This window comes from Monomorium pharaonis, chromosome 10 (assembly GCF_013373865.1).
Source record: "Monomorium pharaonis isolate MP-MQ-018 chromosome 10, ASM1337386v2, whole genome shotgun sequence".
Lineage (NCBI taxonomy): Eukaryota > Metazoa > Arthropoda > Insecta > Hymenoptera > Formicidae > Monomorium > Monomorium pharaonis.
The window spans coordinates 16,809,511-16,825,053 of NC_050476.1; the positions used below are offsets into that span (position 1 = coordinate 16,809,511).

A 15,543-nucleotide genomic window follows, 5' to 3' on the forward strand; every position below is an offset into this window, starting at 1 on the left:
TTGAAAGTATATTTTTAAATATTCAGTATTTAAACCCAAACTTTAGTATGAACATTCAATCATTGGGTATACACACTCAATGTTCGAGTAAAAACACTCAATCTTTAATGTAAATACTCAAGATTTGAGCGTACCTGAATTTGGGAGTAAACTCTCAAAATCGAGTATTAACACTCAATTTTGAGTGTAAACTCTTAAAATTAGAATGTTTTTTCTGTAAGGGTCTTCTATGAATTCCTCAGGAATTACTGTTCAGAAAGGAAGACTACTTTATGAATTCTTTAAGAAGACACTGTGTTATCTAGGAATACATATAAAATATGTTCATACATGTTTATATTAGTCTCCTTTTTTTTGTAAAATTTTTATTTAATATAAAAAAATAATAGTTATATTAAAAAGACAGAAACTAATTTAAAATATAAATTTCGCATATGTACAAAATATTTATCATAAATATTTTTCCTTCTTATAAATATTTTATAAATATATTTTGTGCTATCTGGGAAATATGGACATATTTTATATATATTTATATATGTTTTTATATGAAACATTTTTTCTCAGGGTTTAATGCATTTCTTAAATTAAAGCTTTACAACTTTTATTAAAAACTTTTTTTAATTGAATTGCTTACGAGATATTTTATTGTATCCAGATTTTTCATGCATCCTATATGAAAACTTTAAAAAAAAAGTAGACTTTCTTAACATTTGTGAAAAGTATTCCAATTTATATAAAAAATCTGAAAGTTTTTTAAATTATAAAATTACACAGGAATATACAGAATGCAAAAATGGTATGTGTGTTCAGAAATTTAGAAATTTATATACATTTTAAGTAATTATGTATGTAAAGAATTTTAAATAAGTTTTTACCAGAAATATGTAGCATACAGTTTTAAAAAATGCGCCAGAATTCCATTGTGTCGCTGATGCCGCATATCGGCCATAAAGTAAACTATATTTGTCAATCGTTCTGAACCGAAGACCACCGAATACCACCGAACAAAGATTTAGTCCACCCATGCCTGTGTCGTTCAGTGTATAATCAGCTGTTTTACATTCGATTTTTGATTTGTTTTCTTACAAACAGAATGGCATCTCGCGCATTAGTGCAACAATGCGCGAATGGAATTAGCCGGAGCAGTCCTCGGTATATCTTATTTCATTAATTTGTTTAGATAATAATAGTTAGCAGCACATAACCTCAAAATTTTATATAACATCTACTTTAATTCATATAAATATTGTTTTAATGTATTATTTTAATCCAAACTTCTTCAGACTTTTTGATATTGTATAACCACAAGATGTATAACCATGGCCACAGCTACAGTAATTAATTTTACATAGAATTGGAGAATGTTTCTAAATTATCATAATATTAAAAAATTGTTGTTGGACAGTTGAAATAATGGAGCATGTAAAATTCATTATTAAAATCAATTACATAAAGAATTATTTAAAAAATAAAGTTTATAATTTACAAGTTTTTTAAAGAAGCTTTGTGTACAGATTCAGCAGGTTATTTTCAAGTAAAGGCTCAGATGTGGAAAAGAAGCCTGACTTGGCACAGCGCAAGAATTTACAAGAAACCATATTGACACAACAGGAGGCCAAGTATGTGCAAGCTTTGAAGAGCACAATTACTGTGGCTGATGAGGATATTGGTTATGTTTCTGGTGTTCCTGAAGAGCATATCAAGACACGTAGAGTACGGATTTATCAACCTGCTAAGAGCGCTATGCAATCAGGAACGAATAACATTCATTTTTGGCAAATGGACTTTGATACACGCGAACGCTGGGAGAATCCGTTGATGGGATGGACTTCCAGGTAAGCATTAATATTCATAAAAATGTTTAAAAAATGTTTTATATATATTATACATATATTAGGATATATTTGGACTGCTTATCTGATATCTTTTACAGTCATACATAATATGTACAGAGGATAGACAAAATAATGTAAACACCTAAAAAATGCACTACTTATTTTAATAAGAGATGTGCTTATTAGTTATTTTTAATATAAAGATTATTCTTGGTTAAAATAAAGTCATATAATGTTTAAGAGGGCATGTTTCATATTAAAAGAATTGATTAATTATAGGTATTTTTTTTTAATGACTGATTTAAGAGAATTAAATAAAGAATTTTATAATTAAATAGGAAATAATTTAATGCTAGATTTTATTGCTTAATATTTTTTGTGTGAATTTACACTGCAAGTCAAAAGTTTATAAACACTTGACATTTCTTGACATGTCACGAAAAACTAAGTACAAAACAATTTTTAAAAAATTTAAAAAAAAATAAATCAATACATTTTTATTTTTTTATGAACTTTTAAATTTCAAAGTTAAATTTTATATAAAATGAGTTTTTGCACATGATATGCGATATTATTACAAAAAATTATCTTTTTTTTTAAAAAAGCATTTAAAACTTAAAAAGTCTACTTTAAAATATTTTGTGTTAAATTTTATTTAATGTTTTATCTAGAATTACAGCGCTTTAAAGTAAAACAAAGCTATTGAAAAAAAAATCAATTTTTACTTTATGTAATTTAGGAATAAAAGATTATAGATGTAAAAACATATATTTAAAGCTTGCTTTTGTTCTTTTAAAATGTATTTTAAGATATATTTGAAAACTTCTTTATGTGATTTTTTTCACATACATAAGTTTTCATAAAATACGTAAATATCACAACAAATTCTGATTAACTTTCATCTTGCGGTTACATTTTCACTAAATTTTACAATATATTAAAATTTGTAATAATAAATTTTCTTTAAATTGTACGGCAAGTACTTTGATTCTAAATATAGTGATATTAAATTGCATGATAATCATTTTAACAATATTGATGCCAAAATAAGCATCTATTATGGTACTAATGCTAGTAACAGATTGTTTATTATTATAAAAAACAAGGAAACATGGAAATTTTCTGAGAATTTCCTGTTTATTCTTGAATATAATAGATTTTCATGATTTTATTAGGGATATTCAGGGAAATTTTTAAATTAAAAAAAAATATAATTTTATCTCTGACAAAATTGTTTTTCATCCTTTTTTTCTTAATGTAAAATTTATTAGCAATAAATGACACACATTCATGCACATTCTCATATGACTCACTATTTTTTATTGCACTTTTCATAGATCTGTATACTGTAGACAATTTGCTATATTGAGTTTATAGTTTTCCCAAATTTAACATTAGTTGTCACAATCTCAGAATGTCACATTGTTCTGAGGGTTAATATTCAACACTTAAGTGGTTTTTTGTGATCGTATGATTAAAAGAAAAATAAAAGGAATGTATTAAAGTAAATTTATTTTAAAAGTTTATTTTAAAAATTTTTTAATCTTATCTACGAAATTTCGAATAAAATTCTTGGAAAATCTGGAAATTCTCAAGGAAATTTTTTACAATATTTAAACATTTTGTAATAAGTATCTTTTGATCATTATAAAGAATTTTATTTATATGTTTTTGATGCAGTGGAGATCCCATGTCAAATGTGAAAGTTGATTTTGCGACAAAAGAGGAGGCAATTGCTCACTGCAAAAAGATGGGATGGGATTATTATGTGCAAAAGCCAAACATCAATCAGCCAAAACCTCGCACCTATGGGATGAACTTCTCCTGGAACAAACGTACTAGAGTATCGACTAAATAATTAATGACTGTTAATTGTATTGTTAATTGTAGTCGTCTAAAAAATATTGAAACAAATAACAAATATGTATTATAATGCAAATAAATGTATGTACAGATGTATATTTAATACAATGTATTGTTTAAAAAATCATAATAATTTAGAGTAAAAATTTGCTTGTGAGAAATTGAAATCAGTTTATTTTTATATTGCTAAGTTTGTTAAACTTGAATATTAAAAGCTTAAAATTGTCAAAAATCACCAGAACATTAAAATGCAATTTTTCTACATAAAAATCTTATTTTATAGTACACATTTTTTTAAATGAACAAATAGTATGATTTTGAATAAAATATTTTTTTTTATTTATATCTTTTTAATTTTAATGAATGGTTCTTGACCAAACCAAACTTTATTTTATTGAACTAAGAACCTATAGCTTTTGCTGTCACATGATATAAAATGCAATGAAGAAATAATCAATGTCATACAACATATAATGAATAAGTGCATGCGTGCGAGGATATGCACATTTTTGCAATCAGCATTAGCTTTATCCAGGGTTGGAAAGTAACGCGTTACTTGTAACGTCGTTACCGTTTTACCGTTACCTTTTTTCTGTAACGATTTGGTAACGTCGTTACTTTTCTTTTTTAGTAACGAAAACGTAACGACGTTATATTTTTTTTTGTAATGAGTAACGAAACGCAGTTACTTTTATCGTTACTTTTAAATATATGCCGGTACATAAACGTGGAAATACTTGCCGTCTGGTAGAAAGCAAGAAGACTAGAGAACAGGAGAGAAAAAGAATTTTTTGCATTAAAAAAAAATTCATCTTAGAGAAAGATTTCTTTTTGCATCTAAAGAAGAATCCATAATTGGTGACATAAAAAAAAATTACTAAAAGAATTATTTTGGATTCTTCGTGCTATCTGGATAATAGATATATGAAATAAACGTTTAAAGTGTACAAAGTATATAAAAAATGTAATATGTAATATAGATATGTACTGAAAATATATAAAAGTATTTAAAGATAAATATCTTCCAATTTTATATTCTGTACGTCTTAGTATCCTACTTTATAAATTTGTCTTATCATTAAGAAAAAAGTAACGAAAAGTAACGATTTTTCGTTATTTTTAAAGTAACGCATTACTTTTTACGACCAGTAATGAGTAACGGTAACGAGTAACTTTTTATCAAGAGTAACGGTAACGAGTTACTTTTAAAAAGTAACTTTCCCAACCTTAGCTTTATCCAAGATACATTGTGTGGATTCTGCATTGGAATTTGTATCTTCTGTTTTTTAAAATTGTAATCTCCATTTTATTAGATCATGTGTCAATATGTGTCATGTCAAATATTGAATATATATGCCAAATATTGAATATATTTTTTAAAATTATATTAATGTAATATTTTGTGGGTATTTTGAATTTGCACGATGATCTAAGCTAGGCTTATTCAAACTCGGTTAGCGAGACGAAGCTGAACGCTCTTTCATGTCTCCGTCGTTTCGATACAATGAGACAGAATAAATAAAACTTTAATTAAACATATTTTACAATCCTATTAATTTAATAGGCAAGTTCGCGACAAAATTATTAACTATTGGTCATCTTATCTGAACTGTCTTTCCATGTGTGGATAAATAGTTAAGAATTTTATTTATGTTAATAAAACACTATTAGATGTTATTTGATAAGTTAATTACAGCAAGTTCAGATGAAATCATCCTTAATTTTTGAACTTTGACCATTTCCTTGATCTAGTGGCAAAATAGGTTTTTTTTCTATTCTGTAGATCTATTTTTATTTGATGTTGACTAAGCATTTGTAGTTGTATTTCCCCAAAATATATTATGTACAAAGAATATTATCCGATGCAGAGCATATAGTAGAGAGGGGATAAAGATGGAGGAAAGAGAACACGGGTAGGATTGTGGATCTCGGAGTTTTTTGGAATAATGTTGGTGTGAGGATGGTGGAGTAAAGGAGGAAGTGCCTGGAAAGGAGGTGGACGGTGAGAGGAAGACCGGACATTGGAAGGAAGGAAAAGGAGGAAGTTTGAGAGTCGGAAAAGGGTGAAAGAAAAATCGGAGCAGTGAAGGAGGAAGAACGGTGAGAAGAGAGAGCAATATGGAGGAGGCAAGAAGAAGAGGTGCTCGAAGAGGGCATTGGAGAGGCGGCAGATAGCGACGAGGTGCGAGGTGTGATCAGCGGAGAGGGCGCTAAGGGAAAGTGAGAATGGCAGAAAAAAAAACGGGAATTTAGCACACAGGAGCGCTAAATTAAACTTTCGGCACACGATACGATTTTTGCATGTTAGCACTAAAGGTGGAAGCACATAAAATTACAGGAGCCATAAGGTAGAATGCAGAAGCCATAGCGCATGCGCTATAGTATTACATTTTACTATGGACAGATAAAGTAATACCATAGCGCATGCGCTATGGCTTCTGTATTCTGCCTTATGGCTCCTGTAATTTTATGTGCTTCCACCTTTAGGCACTATAAGGACGGGATTCATAGACCGATCTTAAGCTCAAGAATGGTCTTAAGTCTAGCTTCGAGCCGACTTGAGACTTACTTAACCAATGAAATAACAGCATTGACGTCTCAAGATCGTGCTTAAGCTGGAACTTGAATAAGATTCAACTATGAATTCCGGCCTAAAAGTGAGTATTCTCACGTCCGCCATTTTTCTTCTAACTAGCATGACAAATTAGGTATGTTTTGTATATATATACATCAATAATCTTTGGAAGCACCAAACTTTATGCGACAACTAGCAAGTAACTAGCATAATGTTTTATATATATAATACATTACAATAACCTTTACAGTCTCAAGATCATAAATATCGTGTCTTCGTTTCATTGCTCTAGTTTACACCGAGCACTTGATACGCGTATCAAGCAGTGAATTTAAGGGGATCCGGGAGTGACAGAGTTACCGACATTTTTTTGGGAACTTGGATTTTCGAATTGGAGTAACAGAATGCAAAATCCTTTTACAGGATTAAAGTACGCACAAAAATGAAGGGGGCGACATACGATTTGTTCTGATAAATAAAAAAAAATTGTTATTTATTAATCACCTAACGACAATATTTGCTTCATACAAAAAATCTATAGTTTATATGTATAAAATAATCACGTCGCCCTCTAGAAAAAACTCTCAGGAATAATATCGTGCAATTAGAAATAAGATTAGAATCCTAGAAAAAAAGATTCGCATTCCGCAAATTGGAAAATGAAAAAACGAAAATTTGGGTTATGTACACGTAAAAAGTCGATAAGTAGAGCAATATGAGAAAAATTTTTTTCGTTTTCAATATAAAATCTAATTTATAGATTAATATTAATATGTGTACTTTAATTCTGGAAAAGGATTTCTAAATCTATACAAGAAATACATATAAAATCTCATTAATGATGTGCACGAATGACTCTACCTTATCGACCTCGATCAAATTTCAAAGGCACTCCTGGATCCCCTTAAGCTGATCAGCCAATGATTAAACACATTCACTAGTTATTTACTATTTGATACGCGTACCAAGTGCTCGGTGTAAACTAGAGCAATGAAACGAAGACACGATATTTATGATCTTGAGACTGTAAAGGTATTGTAATGTATTATATATATAAAACATTATGCTAGTTACTTGCTAGTTTGAAGAAAAATGGCGGACGTGAGAATACCTACTTTTCTAGTGCTCTAGTGGAATACGCGCATAGACTTACTAAAATAGGGCTGTTTTCTGGCTAGGTACACAGACGACACTGTGTCCACTAGTGTGAGTGAGACACACTGGGGCTCGATTCTTGAATTCATTTGCAAGAGAAACGTATTCGCAAGTTCTGTTCTTACAGAAAAGTTGAAAATTTATTGGCTATTGTATGGCTTTTAACCAATAAACTTGCAACTTTTCTGTTAGAGCGGGTATTTGCGCATACGTTTTTTTGCGAATGAATTCAAGAATCGAGCCCCTGATATTCTTTCTCACACTAATGGACACAGTGTCGTCTGTGTACCTAGCTGGAAAACAGCCTAGACTGCTTATGAAGGTAGTGGGGGTATCCGTCACTGAGAAAAGGATAACTATCGTTAAGATAAGGTTCTATCTCTTTTTAATGCAGAATAGTGGGGAAGCATAGCAACCAATAACGGTGTCGGAGTGTGAGGGTGCAGTCATATGGGGCCAGCGTACAGCGTATGGCGTATGGCATAAAGGTATTAGACTAATGTCTGTGCTAACAAAACGGGCGTAAACTTTGTGATTGGTCTAATTTCTTTACGAGCGTGTTGTCATCATAGAGCTTGTATTAATGGAGGGGCCTCGTGCATCGTGACGCGCGCGGGGAGAATCGACAGAGAGGTGGATATATTCTGTCTTTTTTCGTGTGGGAACAGGTTCGTAACTATACAATTTGAGGCCCGATTCTCGAACTCGTACGAAAAAAAATTGCTTACAAAGATAACATTGTGTATTCATTAAGTGGTACATAATTTAGAATCTATTAGCGTATTCGACTGGGCTGGGTTAATCGCTCCGGGAGCGATTAATGATGTCATAAGACCAATCACAGCCATTCTTCTGAAGAAGGGTATAACTGTGATTGGCCAGTTCTAGAGAAAAAGAAACCGAAACGGGTTAACCCAGCACGGGTCGAAAACGCCATAAAAGATGCATACCAATGAATGCACAGTATTACTTTCGTATGTAAAAATTTGTTGTACTAATTGTAACAGCCCGAGGCCCAAGTAGGCACCAAGTAGGTAGGCTCATACCTGTCGTACCGCTCGTGTGTGCGCTTCTTTCCTTCTAGAAAACGGTGGGGATGTCCAACACGAAAAGAGACAGAATATATGAGAATATATTCATGTCTCTGTCGATTCTCCTCGCGCGGATTCTGGCATATAGCAATGGCCCCTCCATTAATACAAGTTCTATGGATAGTAGTGATACATGGAAACAGATCGAGATATCGAGATCTATGAGGTGAATCAAGCACGAAAAAAGAGGTTAGAACAGAAAGAGGTGAGTGAGATTGTGATGAAGAGTAGAGGCAAAGCAGAAGACAGTAAAAAAATTGAGATGGAAGAAGTGGAGGAGCTAAGGAGAGAGGTAAAGGAGATAAGGAGAGGTGTAGAGGAGATGGTAAAAATATTAAAAGAACTGTGTACGGAAGTGAAGGGTCGGAGAGGAAGAGATGTGTGGACGAGCACAGAGGAGCTGAAAAGAACGGAAAGAGAAGGAGAGTGTGGAAAATTGAGAGGAATGAAAGCTGCGGAGGTGATTAATATAGAGGAGGGTATTAGAAGAAGGAGTGATCCAGAGAAGGAGAGGGAAAAGGCTATGGACGGAGGAAGAGTAAAGGGTGAGGAGAGGAGGCGAGACGAAGATTTGAGACCAAGGTGTGAAATGAAGGAGAGAATGCAGAGGCGAGGAAGTCAAGAAACTATGATGGATACAGCAGAGAAGAGGAGAGACGAGAGGTGGAGGCTGACGAGCATTGAAGGGAGAGAACAAGAGAAGAGGGAGAGAAAGAAAGAGAGTGAGAAGGAGATGGAGATCAGTAACAGGAAGAGAGAGGAGAGGAGGCAAGACGTGAGCCTGAGACGGGAGGATGATGCAAGGGAAAAGAACACGAAGGAAAGAAGATATGGAATTATGGTGGAAGCAGGTGGAATTATGGAGAAGGGATTAGAAGAGAGGAGAAAGGTGCTAAGTGAGGGTAAAGGAGAGAGGGAGGAGAAGAAGAGGAGAGGAGTGAGTAAGGAGAGGCAGGAAGATAGAGTACAAGAGAGGGAGAGAGGAAGTGAGAAGGTGGAAGATCAAGGACATGGATGGTACAAGGACTTGCAGGAAGAGGAAACGGAAAGTGAGAAGGGTTCGAGAAGAAAGAAAGATGAGGATGGAGAACAGTGGCGGCGCAGGAGAATAGGCGAGAAGGAGGACGAGGAGTGGAGGGCCAAGCTGAGAATGGATGGAGAGAGGCTGGAGCTAGAGGGGAGAATATGGAGGTGGATGGAAAAAACAGAAAAGGCAAGGAAGAAGAAGAGGGAAAGGAGTATAATCTGGAGAGGAGTCGAAGGAGAAGACCAGGAAGCGAGAAAGGATTGCGTAAGGGGGATTATGGAGAGTGAATTGGGAAGAGGGGTAAAGTTAAGAGGGGTAGAGGAAAGAAGGGGAGAGGCGGGGAGATGGGTAATAATTATGGAATTGGAAGATTTGGATGATAGAGAGAAATTACTAGCGAGGGGATGGGAGATAAAAAGAAAATGGGGGATAGGGGTGGATGAGGACTTATCAATGGAGGAGAGGAGGATGAGATGGAGGATAGTTGAGGCGGCGAGGAGAGAGAAAGCAAAGGGGAGAAAGGTGGAATTTAATAATAGGGAGATATGGGTGGAGGGGAGAAGATGGGAATGGGAGGAGGAGAGGAAAAGGTGGATGGAGGAGATGAGTTTAGATGAGGAGGGGAAGTAAGGTGGGAGAGGAAAGAGGGTCAGGGGCTGAAAGGAACTTAGAGGGGACGTGATAGGAAGAAGGGTACGATTTTTAAGGTCGTACAATCGCTAGGGCGCGTAGGGCAGAAATGACATGTGAAACATATTTGTATGTTCTAATGAAGAGACTGTAAACCCCGAGGGATGAATAAAGATTTAATTTCAATTTCAATATTATCGGATGCCGAGTCGTTTTTTAAAATAATATATTATTACGTAACTAGTGTGGAAAGTTGATTATTTGTTATGAGTGCGCATGCGCTTTCGGCTGCTGAAGTAGCCGATCTGCACAAGTGCATGTATTACTTTTTGTTACAAGTGCGTAGAAAATGCGGAGGCGTGGAGTCCAGGACAAAGTGGGGAAAAAGCAAAAGTAAAGCTTGCGGGGGGCGTTGGAGACTCTACCCCCGACAATAAAAAAACTTAAAATTTATTAAAATTAATGTTAAATAAGCATTTGTTCTGAATTATTATTTAAATAAATAATGAAGCATAAATATTACATTAATATTAAATAAATATTTTTAAACATTATTTTAAATAATTTGTTTCAAAAAATGAACATTATAACTTTTTTATATATGTATCTTTTGTAAATTATTATTTGAAATAAATTATTATTATTTAATGTAAAACAAATATTTAATAAATATTAAATAAATATTATTTGTACAATAACTGATAATAAAGAATAATTTAAAAAAATAATTAAAAACTTTAAAGAATATTGACTGCTGATTGGGAATATCTTCGAAATTATCTTTTGCATAAAAAAATATTTTAAATAAAATTTGATTTTTATTTACTCATATGGATAAAATATAAATGTCCAATTATTTATAGTAAAATACTGGAAATTTGATCTTGAATGCTTGTTCGAATATTTTTAATTTAGTTTAAAAAAAGTAACTTAATTTTTAAAAATTATTTAATAATTATATATAAACTATAATATTATATAATTGTGTTTAATTTTACTTTAATTTCTGAGGACTTTATTATTAAAATATTTCATTAAAACTTAATATTCTAATCTTTATTTAAGATTGAATCTCCAGTATTTAGGACATTGTCATTAATTGGTCCATTTATTCAGGCAATAATATAATTTCTAATTTTTGTTTCTTCGCAAAAATTCCTTTCTCTCTTCTTCGTTAAACATCATAATGTTCAGATTACCAATATCAACCTTATCAATAAGCGAACTGGAAATCATGTTAGACATCGAATGTCCACAGATACTATTCAGATATCTATGTTGCGTAAGTCGGAATTCCGGCAGTCAGATTTCTGATCGTTCGGTGTCCGCTAATCGATAATGGATTATAGATCGTGACATGAAGTCGTGACATTTCGGCAGCGATGTTCCGCATTTCTCTTGAAGAAGACTTTGAAAGAAAGACGCAAGGTTTTTTATCTCCCGTTCTGGAATGATAAGAAAAGTTCAGAATATAATTCAAAACACATCTATCTATAGGTAAAAAATACAATATAACCTTTAAATAATTCTTTGTCCATGGAAATTCAAACGTGCGTTCTCTTCTTCCTGCGTTTGTTCGAGAAATCTCTAAATAAAATGTAGCAAGAGCCTCGTACTTTTTCCTTTGCGCGAGATCCCAGTGAACACAGTAATATAGTAGCAATGTAACAGCAATGTAACCGAATATAACAAGTTACATTACTCTGAAGTTACACGTAACTCGTATGTAAGTTACAATTTCCGACTCAGCAATATAACATGTTATCTAACCGTTACACAACAGTTATATGCATTCCATTTCACGCATGATACGCATATTCTGTTTCTAAAAATGATAACATAAAGAGACTTCTAAAAGATAACATAATGATGTCAGAATGTTAACCAATGCGCCGTTTTTTTAGAACAGAAAGATATCATGAAACTGATATCTAAAAGATTTCTTAAATTGGATATCTAATTTAAACTGCAACTAGAGAAAAATAAAATAAAATAAAAATTTTATTTTTAAAAAATTATTTTTATTAACAGTACATACTAAATTTAGGACAAATTCTTATTATTTAATTAAATTTAAATTAAATTATTTTATTTTATTCTTACTTGCCGTTGGTAGGTTTTGAACCCGGGACCTTAGGATGACGAACCTTGTACTCTATCCGCTACGCCAATTTGACTCATCGATATGGATACTTGTTATTGTCTACATATACCTATATGTTATAAATTGACGCAATTATATTATTTTTTATAAAAGCAATTAAATTTTGCAAAACATTAAAAATAAATAACATTAATTTATTTACTTATTAATTTTATTGTTAAATTTCTTTTTTTTCATAACCTTAATAATTTGATGGAAATTGCGATCTATTTAGCACTAATACTTTGAAGTGTTTAAATGGTTAGATGGTTAACTATATAGAATCTATATAGATCATATACTTTAAGAAAAATTAAATAGTACATTTATTATCTTGTTTTTGTTCAGTACATGATGAATTTAAATTTTGTGCATTTTTTGTGCGCAGTAATTGTAGACAAACCGTTATTTTTGAAAACATTATCTTTAATTAATAATATAATTTTTATTATATAATATAATTAATAGATAATTTTTTTAAATATCAAATGGATCTCTCATTCAGGATGTTATAGTGTTGTCTGATTTCTGAGTCAACTACAATGCATCGTTCTGTAATAACATTGATACGAGCGTGTTATGTTACGATTATACAATTTTTGCTACATAACTATAATGCCAAAACGATGTATGACAGTTATATTACTTGCGTATAACAATGTTGCATATCAGGTTATTTTCATGTTATATGGCACATACATATCACAAGAATAACAATGTTACATGTAACTTCCATGTTATATTGCCGTTATAAAACATGTTCACTGGGATTGTATTCTCTTTTTTCTTTACGCGATAACAAAGAAGAGTAAATTCAGCTTTATAGATGTCAGATAATGATAATATTTCCAAAAGCGACATTTTACAATTTGATGTTTTCTTTTTACTGAAATCTACAAAAATCGCATTTTATTTTATAAAGAATTTGTGATTGTTAAAGAATGTGTTTACGCTTATTATTCTTAGAAAATTTATGAAATCACATATGTAAAGTTAAGCGTTATTGGTTACTTTTTAAGCTATTTAATAGCCTTAATTAAAACTAATATTGAAAAATTTATATATACATATATATTTTTTAAATTAACAATTTTATTTTTAAAAATAATTCTCTGACGGAAAATATAGAAATAATTGAAAAAATGTGTTTTTTAAACATTTTTACTTAAAAATATACACAATAAACATTTTTTAATTTGACTTGATTAGCACTTATTAATGCTAATAAAATTTATTTAATTTTATTTAGCGATGCTTTTTATTTGTGTTAGAATGTTTAAATCGACGTACAGTTACTGAACTATCAACTGTCGACGTTGTACAACAAATAATTTCTCAGTGAACATCAACTGGCAATAACATATATAACATCAATATTATAATTTTCTAGTCAACAATGTATATGTAATATAATATGTGTTATACGTAACAGTTATTGAGGAAATTATAATATTGATGTTATATTTTTAAGTGGGAACAGAAATTAAACCAGTACCCAAAGAACACTTTGATGTCGTATAAATATTATCGTTTTATTTTTTGAAGTGCTATTGATATTATTCTATTTTTATTATTTTATCTTAGTGAACAAAAATAGAATGACACCAATAGCGCTTTAAACGTAAATCAGACCGCGGTCCATGAAGCTCAAAAATGTCTAATCCAGATAATATGCATATCCGAAACAATATATGTTATTTGCTTTTATCTTAGAGCCCGATTTCAGGACTTCAAGAATCCTCTTGTTTCAAAACATGTTTTTGTCAGAATAAGAGTAAAATGTCTCTTATAAAATAAAAAGAGCAGTATAACACAAACATTTTTTAAATATTTGTATAATGATAAAAACATGTTTGGAACTATTATTGAGACATCCGCATGCTAAATATGTAAAATAAACTTATTGAATATTATTTAATAAAATTAGAATTTAAAAAAATTTAATTTTAAAGAATTAAAAATATGGACAAAAAAGTCGGAATTAAAAAAGTATTGACATTTTTAGGACATTTCTTATGTCTACGTATATATAATCTTATGGGATATTCTTGGGAATTATGTATTTTTGACATCCGATCTTTCAACAACAAAAACGAGACTTTTTATGACACACTACGAACGTCTCGAGATGTTGAATCATTGTTTGAGTATTAAATACTGGCGAGATACCGATTTTGTATCAAAAATGTGTTTCAGTATTGGCCCATTAAAATAACAATGTTATGATACTAATCCAATCGATGGATTGGTATTTAATAGTACTGATGCAGTATACTGCGAATAAATTTTCAGTACTACGTTCATACTGAAAAAAATACGTCAATACTAAAGCAGTGCAGATAGATCACATTTGTACTGAAATTAGAAGATTGTCTTTTAACGCGAAACAATATAAAGACTTCACTATCAGAGGAATGCGGTTAAACGTTTTCGTGTAAAAAAATATTACGTATAAGTAATGCAAGTAAGACTCGAAACATGACAATCGTAGCGCAGTGAGTTGTACGTCTATTCTCTATGCGAGAGGTTTAGGTCGAAATCTGTGACTGATTAGAAACATTTAGTTTTTTATTCGATCACTACCTCTCGGAATGGCAAATCACCGTCATTATTTTATCATAAACGCTTTTCTAATTAGGTTGTTCGAAATTTGCGTTAAAACTGCAGGTCCCGTATATCAGTGTAATTGTAAAAACGCACAAAAATACATTGAGAAGTCATCACGCTTTTGACAAGAGGCTATGGACTATAAAAGAAGGCTCGATACCTTCCCCTACGAACGAGCGAGCTCTTTCTACACTATATTATTGCAATATTGACAATCAAGATTTTTTATACAGCATTACTACTGTTATGGTATTAAGAATCAGTATTTGTTGTAATATTGAGAATTGGTATCGATTTTTGGTACAGTCCTTGTTGAAAAGATGAGAAGGAAATCCAGATGGTTATCTACAATTCTACATGTATGTGGATTTCCATGAATTTTAGATGGTTTTGTATGGATTCCATATGGTTATCTATATAGAATCCATACAAAACCATCTAAAATCCATGGGAATCTATACGTACATGTAGATAACCATCTGGATTTCTATCTCATCTTTTCAACGTATTATTATTTTTATATTATCAAGAATTAACATTGATTGATATACCTTTGGTATAAAAAATCGTTATTGATTTTTAATACTGTTATAACATTGTAACCTTGTATCATA

General features: G+C 31.3%; 2 protein-coding genes and 1 long non-coding RNA gene across 8 annotated transcripts; 2 read left to right on the top strand and 1 right to left on the bottom strand.

Annotated features, from left to right (window-relative positions):
• The first annotated feature begins 988 nt into the window (after window positions 1–988).
• LOC105833007 (NADH dehydrogenase [ubiquinone] iron-sulfur protein 4, mitochondrial) lies at window positions 989–3,868 on the top strand. Of its 2 annotated transcripts, none has more exons than XM_036293057.1 (3): window positions 989–1,155; window positions 1,503–1,838; window positions 3,519–3,868. In XM_036293057.1, exons 1-3 carry the CDS (start codon window positions 1,097–1,099, stop codon window positions 3,694–3,696), a joined length of 573 nt encoding a protein of 190 aa, XP_036148950.1. In that variant the 5' UTR covers window positions 989–1,096; the 3' UTR covers window positions 3,697–3,868. The 2 variants fall into 2 exon arrangements, with proteins under 2 accessions (XP_036148950.1, XP_012529852.1); XM_012674398.3 differs by having other exon boundaries at window positions 991–1,155; window positions 1,518–1,838; window positions 3,519–3,696.
• Window positions 3,869–4,801: 933 nt separating this feature from the next.
• Window positions 4,802–10,369, top strand: LOC105833916 (trichohyalin-like). Of its 5 annotated transcripts, none has more exons than XM_036292980.1 (3): window positions 4,802–5,921; window positions 7,826–7,919; window positions 8,647–10,369. In XM_036292980.1, the coding sequence occupies exon 3, from the start codon at window positions 8,656–8,658 to the stop codon at window positions 10,177–10,179; it is 1,524 nt and encodes a 507-aa protein (XP_036148873.1). In that variant the 5' UTR covers window positions 4,802–5,921; window positions 7,826–7,919; window positions 8,647–8,655; the 3' UTR covers window positions 10,180–10,369. The 5 variants fall into 5 exon arrangements, with proteins under 5 accessions (XP_036148873.1, XP_036148874.1, XP_036148875.1 ...); XM_036292981.1 differs by having other exon boundaries at window positions 8,650–10,369; XM_036292982.1 differs by having other exon boundaries at window positions 4,802–5,883.
• Window positions 10,370–11,268: 899 nt separating this feature from the next.
• On the bottom strand, window positions 11,269–11,985 carry LOC114255370. Its single transcript, XR_003626655.2, has 2 exons — window positions 11,696–11,985; window positions 11,269–11,624 (listed from the first exon to the last, which is right to left on the bottom strand). It is a non-coding gene; the product is annotated as an uncharacterized LOC114255370 (long non-coding RNA).
• Window positions 11,986–15,543: the final 3,558 nt, after the last annotated feature.

Bases quoted from the DNA above. Each gene is read 5' to 3' on its own strand.
- LOC105833916 (XM_036292978.1), top strand. From the start codon at position 8,656: ATGGAAACAGATCGAGATATCGAGATCTATGAGGTGAATCAAGCACGA.
- LOC105833007 (XM_036293057.1), top strand. From the start codon at position 1,097: ATGGCATCTCGCGCATTAGTGCAACAATGCGCGAATGGAATTAGCCGG. The intron at 1,156-1,502 runs GTATATCTTATT...AGTTTTTTAAAG, and splicing joins ATTAGCCGGAGCAGTCCTCG to AAGCTTTGTGTACAGATTCA. The intron at 1,839-3,518 runs GTAAGCATTAAT...TTTTTGATGCAG, and splicing joins TTGATGGGATGGACTTCCAG to TGGAGATCCCATGTCAAATG.